This window comes from Drosophila busckii, chromosome 2L (genome assembly GCF_011750605.1).
Source record: "Drosophila busckii strain San Diego stock center, stock number 13000-0081.31 chromosome 2L, ASM1175060v1, whole genome shotgun sequence".
Taxonomy (NCBI): domain Eukaryota; kingdom Metazoa; phylum Arthropoda; class Insecta; order Diptera; family Drosophilidae; genus Drosophila; species Drosophila busckii.
In genome coordinates, this window is record NC_046604.1 from 4,273,550 (window position 1) to 4,286,994 (window position 13,445).

A 13,445-nucleotide genomic window follows, 5' to 3' on the forward strand; every position below is an offset into this window, starting at 1 on the left:
CTGGTATTAATAAATTTTATTGTAGCTAACTGTTAAGAAAAATAACCTAAGCATTTTCTATTCTTACTATAAGCAAACTATTTTTTCTTCTTATTTTTCTTATCCGGCTTGGGAGGCGGCTTCACGGAGGACTGTATGAAAGTATGATATGTTTATAACTATGGCAATAGCTTGAATGTTTAATTACCTGACGCATCGATATTCTATTTGCCTCCTCTATTTTAGCAAAGATGGCCTTAACTTCTTCCACTCTTATGCGAAACATGACAACTTTCTCCTGTCTAACTTTCAGATCTTCCCTAGCCTTGGCCACCCTATTGCGTGTCATTTGCAATTCGTTCTCCACTACCTCCAAGTCTGCTTCGTATTTCTGTTCCATAGCGCTTATGCGTTTTTTTAAAATACCAATCTCCTGGTCATAAGCCATTATGGCAATCTCAAACATATAGTTGCCCTCTTTAATCAGATGCCAATACTCTTGCAATTCATCGGTTACCACCTGTAGAGGAAAAACATTTCAATTGCTGTTTAGAGAGCGCAGCTTAACGTACTCTAAGTTTAGCTTCATCCTTCGCTATGGACTGCTGCATGAGTGATTCGGCCCAGTTGATGCGATAGCGCGCCTCAATGGGATGAATAACTACAGAAGAGAATATTATACGGATGGCATTAGTGCTACGCATTTGAATTTACAATCGAATTTGTTGACTTTAGCTTCCAGCGCCCTGAATTTTTGACGTGCCGGATCAGCCGAGCGTGGATGCTGATGATATTGCCAAGCTAGCTGCATATGCTGTTGCTCCGATTGCGCTTCCGTTGATATCAATATATCATTTATGTTTAGCTCTGCATCTCTGTAAACTTAAGTTAGTAATTTGCCTACTTAGCATAAGCTCAGGCTACCTTATAATCAACATAGAGTGACTGCATATATCCCGCTTCAATTTCACATCCTTATAAACTGCATCGAGCAGTCGCAATATCTCCTTCATGTCCATGTGAAACTTGTAGCACTCGATTTGATTCTTACTCAAGTCCTTCTCGAGTGCGTCCAAGTAAACAGTGTTGGGCTGCTTAAAGCGCTCGTAGTAATGATTAATAGCCCAGCTGAATATGTGCATCGATCGATCCAGCGCAGTCTTCATTCTGAATCTTGCGCCCACAATGTGCAGCCGATCCTTGAGCTTCTGTATATGATAGAGCACACCTAGAAAAACTTATGGCCTCTGCCATATTCTTATAGCGCTGTCTCAACAGCTGATTGAAGATCCGGTGCAAAGGGTCGCTCTTCTGTTGCAGGCTTTAGAAATGCCGGTCTTCTCATAATGCTGCCGCGTTCCCTAAACTGTATCAGCAGCATCTCCTCAGCTTCGCTATATTGTGTAGAGTCCTTAGTATAATAAGCTATTCCAGCCTTGACGTCATCCTCTACATCCTCTTTAACTTCTGTCTCATAGGGTTTTAGTAATTCTCTCAGAAATGCATCACGACATAGACTGGCATCTGTTTGCGGGGGGAGTGGAAAAGGTATTTGTGGACCCTCATCTGGCTTTTTGCTCATGGGTGCTAACCCCTTAGACATTTTGAATTGTTATTGTTCTACAGTTTTTGATTGTGTACTTGATGTGTTGAAGTTTGTTTTGGCTTTGCTACTAGATACTGAGATAGCTCTCTACGATAGAGCTTAAAGATCTAACAGATTTAGACGCTTGCAATCATAATTAAAATTGGCTGTTTATTTATTGATATTTATGTTTGATTTTTGGCAAATAATTTGGTTACTTATTTTGCGCTAATAGCTTGCATTAATATATAATACAAATATTTTGTTTACAAGCATTCATTTCATTTCATTTCATTTCATTTCATTGATTAAAACAATACGAGCCATATTATACTTTTTCATTTCAAATCATAAGTAATAAACATTAAGTTTTTAATGCAAATTCTTTTTATTTGCTGCATGCAATTGATTGGTCAATGATGGTTAACTATCTAGTTGAGAAAGCCAAGGTAGGTTAATAACTAGTATTAAACAGCTGATTAATAGCGCCGCTCTGCAGTCATATCCACTAACAATTGTTATGGTCGAGCCGAGACAGCTGCAGCTCCCGGCGGCGGCTGCGTCCTCAGCCACAAGCGAAACTCTTGCTTGGGATTCGTTTGTGCTGCCACAGAATGTGTACGCTAGAGATGTATTGCGTTTGATCAGTGGCTTGGCCAATGTGGTGCAGTTACTGACGCGTATTAATGACATTGCTACGCATGAGCTGCTGCAGCATCCGGAACGCGTGCAGGGCTTTCAGATGATGCGTAGACTGCTCGCCTATACGGATGAGACCCATACGCAATTAGTGCAGGTAAGCTCAACACTTTTTGAGTAATAGTATTAACTATTAGAGTTTATATTTTTTATAGCGCACACTGGACTCACCGTTGAGGGAGTCAAGACCAGTAAGACTCCAGCTGGGGAATACGTTTTACACCAGGAGCAGTTTGAGTGGATTTTTAGAAATTGAAACAGCAAATGATGCAGCAAGCGATGGAAATGATAACTAGTTGCATTTTTGCATGTAAATAATTTTAAATTGTTTGTGAAGAAGTTACATCAGACTAATAAGTATTTAACCAAAGTAACGGCATACCAAACGTGCTCCCATTCGCAAGCTTACAGCTGCGACAGAGAGAGAGAGGGAGAGAGAGAGAATTACAGCCCGTGCCTGCTGTCAGTTAATGTTAACGTCATAACAACTGTAAATTAAGCAAAAACAAAATACACTCCCACGCTGTTAACATTGGCTGCGCGCTCTCTCACGCGCACACACAAACAGACTCTCGCTCTCCCACTCTCTGGCTCTCACTCTAGCGCGCTACTGCTGCGATTGCTGCTTGGCTGTGACGTAGGCGCCTCTTTTGTTGGCACCGTTGGCGCTCACACACACACACACACACATATGCATCTCGCAACAAACTGAGCAACTCGTGCTGTTGTTGGAGCTGCCATTGCTACTTGCTACTTTTTCATGTGCGCCTGTTCTCATGTATCGTGTAGAGGGACCTGCCTCAATGCTGCGCGTTCAATTTTTTTGGAGCCTACTGCAGAAAAAAAAACTGCTTGCTACCATTGGAGCTTGATTTTTATTTGTTTACTTTTTACTGCTTGTGTCTGCGTGTCTGTGTGTCTTTGGAGTTGGAGGGGCGACTTTGTAGGCGCCGCTTCGGCTTTTGGCGCACGCGCAGAGCAAAGAACAAGTAGCGATGCTTTTGCAGCTTTGTAGCTTGCAGCTTGGCCGGGTCACAGTCACAGTTTGTGAGTTGAAATGTTGCTGTAGTTGGTTATGAAGCAAACAGAATGCGGCTGCTGGATGCTGCTGCTGCTGCTCATGAGTCTAGAGTGTAGAGTGTAGAGGTCGCGCGGCCTACATTAACCGTTACCGCTAGCACCCACAGGCGACAATAGCAACGAAATCAATACAACTGCCACCGGGCCAGCTATCAGCGAGAGAGGCGCGGCCGCACATTCATTGGCAGTGGCGAGCAGCAAACTGGGTTACAATTAAACGTTAGCTTATGACAACGCCAGCGCTTCTTCTGTTTGTGCTTCGCGTTCGTTGTTTGCTGGGCACTTGTTCGCCAAACCGCAGCTGGCGCTGGTGTAACGGTTGACGACAACGACAACGACGACAACATCCGACGGTCGCATCTGATAGACAGCTGTCTCCCGGTTACGTCAGTCAAAATGACGCATCGTGTTTTGGTAACAGGAAAGCATAAAACTTAGCGCCACAACAGCAAAGAACGGGGGCGCGACCGCTGGAGAGAGAGCGAGAACGCACGCGAGGCCAACTCACATACACACAAAAGAAAATCCCCCACGAAACAAAAGAACCAAATCGCAAGCAGCGACAAGAGTCTCGCACAGACAGAGAGACAGACAGAGGAACGAACAGCCAGACAGACGCGAAACATTTGGCGCCCACGAAGTGCCGTCGCCACCCTCGCAACTTTATGGCGAACTGCAGCAGCAGCAGCAGCAGCGGGAGAGCGCTGGGCCATTAACCTTTTTTTTTTTCAATTAGACAAAGTGCAGTTGCGTCCAGAGAGCGCCCCACAGACTTCTCACAAATCGTCAGCTGCTAAAATTTGCGTCACAATATTACAATCGCAGGTTGGAATATAATGCACTTTAACATAAATGAAAGTGGCATGCACGACTCAAAAATACCCTGTAAAATGTATTTCATATAATTATAAACAGTATTACTGTTAATTAATTAAAAGTGTGAATATAAAAGTTGTGCGCGACAATTCAAAATTCTGTGCAATTCACATTTATTGTTAACACTTTACTGCCCGAATAAGAAATAAACGTAGAGTATTTGCATGCTTATAACTAATTAGGTTACTTGGAGACTGAGGCCCTGCAAAGTTCAGACATTGCCCTCGCGCATGCAAAACGCACACACAGCAAAAAGGCAAAAAAAAAACAACAACAAAGCAAAACGCCAAGCGCCAATGTTTTCTTTTCTGCTTTCACACACAGGCGCATACAAGCAAACCGAGACCGAAATACACTCACACACATAAAAATACTTTCAAGTGAATGCGTTATGAGAGTCGCCTCTGCCTCTCTCTAAGCACGCTGGGCGCCTGCTGCTTTGCGGACAAAATTTGAGCAGATTCCGCTCACAAAGGTGACACCTATTATTGTTGCTTGTGTGTGTGTGTGCGGGAACAAGCAGTGAAATTAGTGAACAGTCGCCGTTTAGATTCATAGCAGTAGGTTCCACACACAGCGTTCCAATCCGACTCGAACTCGACTCCATCGAAACGTGGAGCAGTGTTTCAATAGTGAACTGTGAGTTTATGAGTGGGCCAGTTGCCCGTTCCAATTGGAAACCGCTCACAAGTGACATGGGAAAAATCCCCAACTGGTATTTTGAGCAGGCGCACAGCCGGCATTAGCAATAAGCCAGCCAAAGAGTTTACAAAATACAATCACAGTCGGAGACAGAGACGCGCTACTTGGGCATGAGATAAGAAGGCAAACGGGGCAACAACGAACAGAACGAGATAAGAGTGAAAGAGCACTCGATGTGCAATAGCGAGATAAACGAAAAAACAAAAATAAACAAAAAATATATACAAAAGGCATAAGGCAGTGTTGAGGATTTGTCAGCGCTGATCGTTCGAACTGATAAGAGCAAAGAAAAAAGTAATTTAGAATTGCTAATCAAAGTTAACTGGTATGCAATTGCTCATCGCAGCGTTGTTATCACCTTTCAATTCGGCTAATGTCATTGTAATAACAGTAACTGTGTATATAAAGCTAAAACTTAAAAGCGTTTAGTTCAGTTCCAATTAAACGCGCAACAGCAAAGTTTACAATTTAATTGAATACAGTGAGTGCCGGCAACGATCGTGTGCAAATTAAGAGAGAGAGAGAGAGAGAGAGAGAGAGAGAGAGAGTGTGTGTGCGTAATAAAGAGAGCAAAAGCTTCGAGTCAAGAGTGCGCTGAGTTTTTAGTTCTAAAAGCGCTTTCAGTAATTAATATTTCTTTCAATAGTGCACATTAGCATATTACAAAATAATTGACAAAACAAACAAACAGAGCATTGTAACATAGAATTTCAATTATTTCCGTGTAGTCAGCTGATTAACAACAATTTTAATTGAAAGCAATTGAGCTTGCCTTTAACTTTTCACAACACTTAATTTATGCTCTATAAATAATTTGCTGAGACATTTTCTAACGACTCTTCAACTTAAGGGAAACCAGTTTAGTTTTCAGTTTAAGAGCGACATGCTAAACAGGTTCAGAAGCTTATCTACGATCGTTGGCAATCAGGCAATGGGTCTGCTCTTGCCCGAGTCGAGTGTACTACTTAAGTTTGGGTGTGTATGCGGCTCAGTAGCTTGCCAAGCCTCGCTTCGAGCACAATGTCTAAGAATTACTTATTTCTCCTCGCCATCACCTTGTTGATAAACCTGAACGATGCTTCACTTTTGCGCAGAGCCAAAAATCGCACCATGTCCGCCAAGCCCTACAAAGTGTTGATCTCGCATCCGGAGGTGCCGCAGTCGGCCATTGAGCTGCTCAAGGAGAGCTGTGAGCTGGTGCAGGTAACCAGCTTGCCGCCCAACCGTGCTGAAGTGCTGGAGAAGATCAGAGGCGTGGATGGTTTGTTCTGGGGCGGACACTCGCCACTCAATGCTGAGGTGCTGGATGCAGCGGGTCCCAAACTGAAATCGATTTCCACCATGTCTGCGGGCATTGACTATGTGGACTTGGCTGAGGTTAAGCGTCGCAAGATTCCACTGGGACACACACCCACAGTGCTGGATCCAGCGGTGGCAGATATAGCAGTGGGTCTGCTCATAGCTGCGGGTCGTCGCTTCCATGAGGGACGCAAGAAGATTGACAGGTAAGTTTGGCATAAAACAAAGCTTCATAAGCAATAATTTGTTTATTAACTTAGCAACAACTGGGAGAACTATCATTTGAACTGGTTGTTGGGTCAGGATGTGCGCGACTCTGTTGTTGGTTTCTTTGGCTTTGGCGGCATTGGTCAGGCCATAGCCAAGCGTTTGTCTGGCTTTGACATTGATCATGTTTTATATACAACACGTCGTCGCATTAACAAGGAACTCGAGCAAGAGCTCAATGCCAAGAAGGTGGAGTTCGACGAGCTGCTGGCCAAGAGCGATTTCATTGTCATTGCCGCGCCCTTGACTGAACAGACGCGTGGCGTCTTCAATACCACAGCGTTCAACAAAATGAAGCAAACTGCGGTGCTGGTAAATATTGCGCGTGGCGGTAAGTCAGCCTTAAATATTTAGTTTACTTTATTTTAATTTTTTTTTTTATTATTGCAGCAATTATTAATCAGAATGATTTGTATAATGCGCTGAAGACCAACAGAATCTTTTCCGCTGGCTTGGATGTCATGGATCCGGAACCTTTGCCTGCCAATGACAAATTATTGACGCTGGACAACATAGGTGAGTTATACATTTTGTTATTTATTTTGTTTTCTTTTAGTTGATAGCAGACTTGTTTATTCATAAGAGCTCATGATTCTTTCAGCATCGCTGGGCTATTGTCTGATATATTACTAATGTCTTTGCTAATCAGACGTTAGAGAGTTTATTTGAATCAGGTTTGATAAAGATTACTTCAGCAACTTTTGCTTAAATTTTAGCTACACTTGCTACAAGTAACTCTCGACCGTTTTTCATTGAAATCAAGGCAAGCACACTTACCATTTTTTGCATTCCATTCTCTTTACAGTTGTTCTACCCCACATTGGTTCCGCCACCAATCGCACCCGCTCCGACATGGCCACAATTGCGGCCCACAATGTGCTGAGAGGTTTAGCCGGAGAGCGTATGCTCTCGCCTGCTTATTAAGCCAAGTTAGCTGCATTCAAGTGTAACAACTGTAAATTAAAGTCACACTTTTTTTTTAAATAAATGCACCTAGCATAACTTTAAATTGTAAATTGCATTCATTTAGCAAACTAAAGTTTGTTTACATTTATTTAAGAGCGCAAACTTAAAGAGCAAAAGCTTTGCAAGCTATGAAAGCTTTAGCGTTGCCAAAACTTTCCACTTGGCGTTTAGTGTGCGTTTAGTTTAGTTCACAATGAGCGTCTCAAGGGCTTTCAAGGTGCTCATATCGCATCCGCACGTGCCGACGCCGGCGCTGGAGCTGTTTTTGCGTTCCCGTGGGCGGAGCTGATTCTATGCCAAAGTGTGCCGCCATCGCGTGAGGAGATTCTTAGCAAGCTGCCCGGCATGGATGCCATCTACTGGGCGCATTATCAGCCCTTGAATGCAGGCATTTTGGATGCCGCTGGGCCACAATTGAAAGCAGTCAGCACTATGTCGTCAGGCATTGACTTTGCTGATGTGCCAGAGTTCCAACGCCGGCGCATACCTTTGGGTCATACGCCTGGTGTGGTGAAAAATTCAGTTGCAGACTTGGCCATTGGCTTGATGATTGCAGCTGGTCGCAATTTTCATGCCGGACGCAGTGAGATTGAAGCGTAAGTGTAAACAGCTGTGCAGAGCTTTGAAAGCTTGATCGCTTTTTTGCTTTGCAGTTCACAGTGGGTGACGGAGCGCATCACCTGGCAGATGGGTCATGAAATCCGCGACTCAGTGATTGGCTTCTTTGGCTTTGGCGGCATTAGCCAGGCCATTGCCAAGCGTCTACAAAGCTGGGATGTGGCTAAAATAATCTACACAACGCGTACGCGCAAGCAGAACGATGTGGACTTCAAGGCTGAGCATGTGCCCTTCCAGCGATTGCTGCAGGAGAGCGACTTTCTTGTCGTAGCTGCTCCACTTACAGCTGAAACGCGTGAGAAGTTCGATGCCCACGCCTTTGAGCAAATGAAACGCAGCGCTGTGTTTGTCAATGTGGCCAGAGGAGGTGAAACTAAGTCTAACTAAGTCTAACTAACTAAACTAAGATTTGCTTATTTTTAGGTCTGGTCAAGCAGCGTGACTTGCATGCGGCTCTAAGCACAGGCCAAATCTTTGCTGCCGGCTTGGATGTTACCACACCAGAGCCGCTGCCGGCTGATGACCCTATTCTGAAGCTGCCCAACTGTGGTATACACTTTTTATATGATATTTATGCATTGATTAATATTTAATTAATTTTATTGCAGTTGTGCTGCCCCACTTGGGCACACAGACAATGAAGACTAACTATTGAAATGAGCCTCATGGCTGCCAATAATATACTCAATGCGCTGGAAGGCAAACCCATGATTAAGTCAGCCTATTAGAATGCCAGAAATACATATATGTATAAATATAGTATAACTAATATTTCTTAAAATGATTGAAGCCATCAAAAACTATTTTAACAGTTGAGCATTTTGTTAATTATTGTTTTAAGCTAATCACAAAACTGAAAAATACCCATAAAACCAATTTTATAAATTTTTTTAAATCTTTAAAGGCAAATATATTTTAGTGCGATTTTCAATATAATTTAATTTAATTACACTAGCCAACAGCCGTTTTGCCTAAGAGCCTAGAATTTAAATACTTTTGAACATGAATTTGAATCGAGATATCGAAATTGGAATAAAACTTTTTATCAAACTTTTTACATTTCATTCACTGGGACTTTCATCCTTTACTGCATAGCTTAGATACAATGGCTCCCATTCATCGCGCGCCAAAGCCTTAAGATACTTTCGTCGCTGCTCCAGCACACGCTGCAGCAAATCCAAGCCAGGCTCAGCCGTCTCATGCTTCTGGGCAATCTCCAAGGCGCGCTTCCAGTTGTGCATGCGAAGAGCCAAGCCCACGGCCTGCTGGAACTTTTGATTGTGCAGCAGGAATAGTCTTCCGCCTCCAGCATGCGGCCCAGCATCAACGAGTTCTCCGCCATTTGCTCGGGACTCGAGGGTGTCAAAGTCTTCAAATGCTGCAGATAACTGACTTTGTCGATCTGCAAAGCGGCTGAGTAAGCTTCCTCGCTAATCTGCAGCTGATGCTTGCGTGTGGCAACCGCAGCCAAAGTGGCCCACAGACTTGTATGCTGAGCAAGGCGACAAATCTTCAGTGCCTGTTGCCACTGACCTTGACCCTCTTGCAAAGTGCGATGGAGAACCTCGCAGTAGATGTTAATGTTAACAGGCAAGAGAGCGCCAGCGCAGCGAAAGGTAATGACAGCATCCTCGAAGCTATCAATGTCCACATGCTTGCCAAACTCGCTGTAAATTGAAGTGAAGATTAAGCTTAAATCTGTTTTAGGTGCAGTGAAGCTTACGCCGTATCCAGTGTAACTGTGGTGAGTGCTATGATGGTGGGATCGGAGGCACCTTCGCCTGGGCAGTACCAAATGCTGTAGCAGGAGTCATGCACGCCCACTAGAATATTCGTTTCACTTGCCCACTTGATGGCTGTGAGCTGCGTGCCTATTTTATAAATTTCATTGTGGCCATTGTTGGCTGAGCCGCCATTCAGATTACGCGTTTCACTGATGTACAGCTCGCGATTGCTGTCGATGAAGGCAACAAACTGATCATCGGCGCTGCCTGCTCGACAGGCTGCAATCTCTGCCAGCGGCTGCTTGGCGCGCAGCGACTGCGGCTCATATTGACGCGAGGCGCCAGGAATAAGATCGAATAGGTGCAGTAAAGTTGTCTCTGAGTTGTCGCGTATGGCCAAGACATCCAGGCCCAAGCTCAAGCTGCGCCAGTTGAGCAAGGGCAGCTGCGCTTGCGAGCCAGGATAGCGTGGATTCAAATGCAGACGACCCGTATAGCTGTAAACCCAAATGGAGGTGGCGTCCAGCACCATAAAGTGTCTGTTGAAAGATTATATTATAGATATGTTTAACTTGGGCAGTGGGCTTGGCGCTTACTTCTTGCCCACTTCAATGACGCGCACATCGTTGCGTCCATCAATTATAATGGGCGTATTAATATATTTCTCATTGTAGATGTGCAGCTGATGCGTCGTAGCCACCACTAGATGACCATAACCCAAAGCAAAGTTGATGACACGCTGTGGAAACTCCAGCACATCTCTGCTGCCATTTGCTATATCCTGCAGCGCAATGGACTTGCGACTTGTGCTGCTGGCCTTGAGATTACGCGAGTACAGCTGCTGCTCCACGGCATAGCCCATGATTAACTGACCCGTAGCTGTGCCGCAGGCCACCTGCGTGCCATCTGCCGACCAGGCCAGGGTGTGAAACGAGCCCACGCTGGGCGCCGTAAAGCGCTCGCTGTTGTAGCACCACTGTAAGCATATCAAGGATTAGCAGCAGCAATGGGATAAACTCATAGAGACTTACGCCCGTGCTGTGGCACAAGCTTGAGCATGTTGAACGGTGCCCACCAGCAGCAAGTCCTTCTCGGGATTGAAGGCCACGCTAGTTATGGCATACTCCTCCGCTGCGCTGCTGTAGAGACTGGCGCCTTGAGCATCCCAGATCTTAAAGCGAAAGTCCTCACCACCCGAGGCGATAATATTCGATTGGGCCGACCAGCTAAGCGACAGCACTAGACCATCATGAGCACGCCACTGCACAGTTCAATAGATTTTAAGTGTTTAATAAACATTAATTTAAGATTAATTAGCAATCTGATGATATATAGATTATTAATGCAAACACAGCTCGAAATTATTGCATAACAGACTTAACAAATGTTGTTAATTAATATGCATTTCCTATTCATTAAAATCAAGTAGCAGACCAATTATAATATTCTAGCTATGCTGTCTATTAATTATTATTAATTTGTTTCGGCCACAAAGTCGTTTGGGATCAACATGAGAAAAATAACATTTAGAAATAAGCGTTGCTGTTGATTTGGTCTGTTCATTTTAATAAAGTTGCGCATACGCAAAGTAGACCCCGAATGAGTTAAGATTGACTTTAGAAACTTAAAGTAAGCTTTTCTACTTAAGAGTGAGCCACTAAATAATACCTAATTCATATTCTAGTGTGAGCTATGCGACTTACCCTTATTAGTTTGCTATTGGCTGCAAGCGGCTTGATGGATATATGACCACCTTGGCTGAATGCAATGGCCGTTGAGTTGGGCGACCAGCGGGCACAGCGTATGGGCTCATCACTCTGCACTACCGTGGAGCGCAACATGCCGGAGCGTGACCAGATTTTGATGACGCCATCCTCGGCGGCTGTGAGTAAGCCCGCACCATCGGGACTCCAGCGACCCGCACTAATTGGCGCTGTGTGGGCGGCAATGCTGCGCTCCACTCGCGCACTCTTGTTCAAAATAATGAAGCGCCCGTCGTTGCTGCAAATGAGCAGCGTATCGCTGCCCTTGCCACCGCCGCTGCTGCGACCACCCAAGAGCAGCCAATGCAAATCCGTGGGTATAAAGTCATCCGGCAGCTTGGCCACCTCCACTGAATCGCGACTCACATCGCTCCACTTGTAGATCTGATGATCGTCGCTAATTAACAAAGAGGAAGTTTGACAAAGTTAATTTCGAACTGAGTCAGCTTGATTACCTGACAAAGTAAATCTCCTCATTGCTGCTCCAATCGACGCAGCTCAGTGGATAATTTCCACTAGGCGCTTGGCTTTCCTCTGTGGCATCCAAAGTCTTCAACGAATTCTTTTTGCAGATGCGAGTTTTTAGCTTCATTTTTACATAAATAAAAATAAACTTTATTTGTTTGTGTTTAAGCGTTGTCTTGGCAATGTTTTTTGTATATAGCAACGGTAGCGAGGCAAGCGCCAGGGCTACCAAGCTTGTTGGCATGTGGTGTGTGCATTGGCTAAGTGGTTTTGTTAAAAGCTAAGAAACTTTTCTATGCGCAAATAGAATTTTATAAAGCGTGCCTAAATTATAATGATTGCCGATCTGGTATCTTTTAGTTTTAATTGTATAATTTTAGCTAGTCTCATTTCCGCTGCTGTAAGCCAAATTGCAAAGCTGCTTACAAGATTGTAAGCTGACTAAGACTGTAATTAGCTTGAGCTTATTATTTAGTTAAGCAAGCGTAACCATAAGCAAATTCAATTTTATAAATTGCTGAGCTAATGTCGCTTGATGAATAATATTTTTATTTTATAAAAATGTAACAGACTAATTGTAAAGTGCGTAGTATGTAGGATAGTTAGTCTAATTAACTATGCTATGTTTAATTATTGCTAGCAAATGACCAAGATAAAATGTACTTAATCATCTAGAGCCAGGCTACAACAATTATTTTCCAATTTATATGCAGCAAAGCCAAAGTCGTAGGCTTCTTGGAAATATATTCACCCCTAAGGACTAAGCACATTACGCATACGACCCTAACACCCACTCAGGTACACACATTGGAGTTTCTTTAACTTTGCTATCTATCAAACGTGTTTTCTTTATCTTTGGACATTGTGCATTGTCAAATACGCATTTGCTGTACAGTGAACTTTCGGGAGTTAATTTGATGGCTAGATATTGGTGCAAAGCTAATGAATTGGGTTGTCTACGCCCTTCTGGGCTATATTTACTTGGGCTAATAATTATTCTGTTGTGCCTTGAACCCAACAAGCAACATTAATAATAGTCAATGCACATGAGAGCTTGACTAGACATAAATATTTTGGTTGAACAACTAAATATATACACAGCTAACAATTTGAAATATTTATGCAAACGACTGTTGCGAGCATTTACTGTAAATGACGATGCTGCTTAAATTTATGAATGCAATATATATATAGCGCATAAATAAAACATTTTGTGGTACGTATTTTATAAAAAGAATTGCTTAACAATAAGCTGCCGAATAACAATAAAATATAAGACTAGTATAGCGTTGTCTCAAAAAATTCCATAAATTAAAAGCAGCAGCCCACAAGTCAATGCACTTTTAGTTGGCAGAGACCCTAAAATCCAAGCAACTGATTAGCAGCAATATAAAAACAAATGCCATAAAATAGTTACTACAA

General features: G+C 43.5%; 5 protein-coding genes across 6 annotated transcripts; 3 read left to right on the forward strand and 2 right to left on the reverse strand.

Moving 5' to 3' along the window:
- Positions 1-6: 6 nt before the first annotated feature.
- Positions 7-1,657, reverse strand: LOC108602802. Its single transcript, XM_017991029.2, is given in 6 exon segments — positions 7-131; positions 188-499; positions 552-640; positions 694-854; positions 904-1,226; positions 1,229-1,657. Coding segments are annotated over 6 exon segments (1,293 nt in total). The 5' UTR covers positions 1,583-1,657; the 3' UTR covers positions 7-77.
- A 246-nt stretch (positions 1,658-1,903) lies between these two features.
- LOC108604438 lies at positions 1,904-2,637 on the forward strand. Its single transcript, XM_017993918.2, has 3 exons — positions 1,904-2,013; positions 2,064-2,360; positions 2,419-2,637. The coding sequence occupies exons 1-3, from the start codon at positions 1,981-1,983 to the stop codon at positions 2,557-2,559; spliced, it is 471 nt and encodes a 156-aa protein (XP_017849407.2). The 5' UTR covers positions 1,904-1,980; the 3' UTR covers positions 2,560-2,637.
- Positions 2,638-5,322: 2,685 nt separating this feature from the next.
- Positions 5,323-7,496, forward strand: LOC108595906 (CG31674). Of its 2 annotated transcripts, XM_033295123.1 has the most exons (5): positions 5,323-5,402; positions 6,016-6,426; positions 6,481-6,818; positions 6,878-7,003; positions 7,293-7,496. In XM_033295123.1, the coding sequence occupies exons 2-5, from the start codon at positions 6,032-6,034 to the stop codon at positions 7,409-7,411; spliced, it is 978 nt and encodes a 325-aa protein (XP_033151014.1). In that variant the 5' UTR covers positions 5,323-5,402; positions 6,016-6,031; the 3' UTR covers positions 7,412-7,496. The 2 variants fall into 2 exon arrangements, with proteins under 2 accessions (XP_033151014.1, XP_033151012.1); XM_033295121.1 differs by lacking the exon at positions 5,323-5,402 and having other exon boundaries at positions 5,923-6,426.
- A 150-nt stretch (positions 7,497-7,646) lies between these two features.
- LOC108595855 (glyoxylate reductase/hydroxypyruvate reductase) lies at positions 7,647-8,877 on the forward strand. Its single transcript, XM_033294320.1, is given in 6 exon segments — positions 7,647-7,731; positions 7,734-8,049; positions 8,107-8,438; positions 8,495-8,620; positions 8,680-8,717; positions 8,719-8,877. Coding segments are annotated over 6 exon segments (978 nt in total). The 3' UTR covers positions 8,800-8,877.
- Positions 8,878-9,132: 255 nt separating this feature from the next.
- On the reverse strand, positions 9,133-12,150 carry LOC108606547 (intraflagellar transport protein 80 homolog). The gene is given in 8 exon segments (XM_017996749.2): positions 9,133-9,366; positions 9,369-9,738; positions 9,795-10,334; positions 10,392-10,771; positions 10,827-10,856; positions 10,859-11,056; positions 11,499-11,955; positions 12,014-12,150. Coding segments are annotated over 8 exon segments (2,346 nt in total).
- Between the last annotated feature and the right edge of the window lie 1,295 nt (positions 12,151-13,445).

What these genes read in the sequence shown, in the direction of transcription:
- LOC108595906 (XM_033295121.1), top strand. Translation starts at nt 5,942, where the DNA reads ATGTCTAAGAATTACTTATTTCTCCTCGCCATCACCTTGTTGATAAAC. An exon ending in GGACGCAAGAAGATTGACAG is followed by an intron (nt 6,427 to 6,480) that starts GTAAGTTTGGCA and finishes TTATTAACTTAG; the next exon opens with CAACAACTGGGAGAACTATC. An exon ending in GGTAAATATTGCGCGTGGCG is followed by an intron (nt 6,819 to 6,877) that starts GTAAGTCAGCCT and finishes TTATTATTGCAG; the next exon opens with CAATTATTAATCAGAATGAT.
- LOC108604438 (XM_017993918.2), top strand. Translation starts at nt 1,981, where the DNA reads ATGATGGTTAACTATCTAGTTGAGAAAGCCAAG. An exon ending in ATCTAGTTGAGAAAGCCAAG is followed by an intron (nt 2,014 to 2,063) that starts GTAGGTTAATAA and finishes GCCGCTCTGCAG; the next exon opens with TCATATCCACTAACAATTGT. An exon ending in CCCATACGCAATTAGTGCAG is followed by an intron (nt 2,361 to 2,418) that starts GTAAGCTCAACA and finishes TATTTTTTATAG; the next exon opens with CGCACACTGGACTCACCGTT.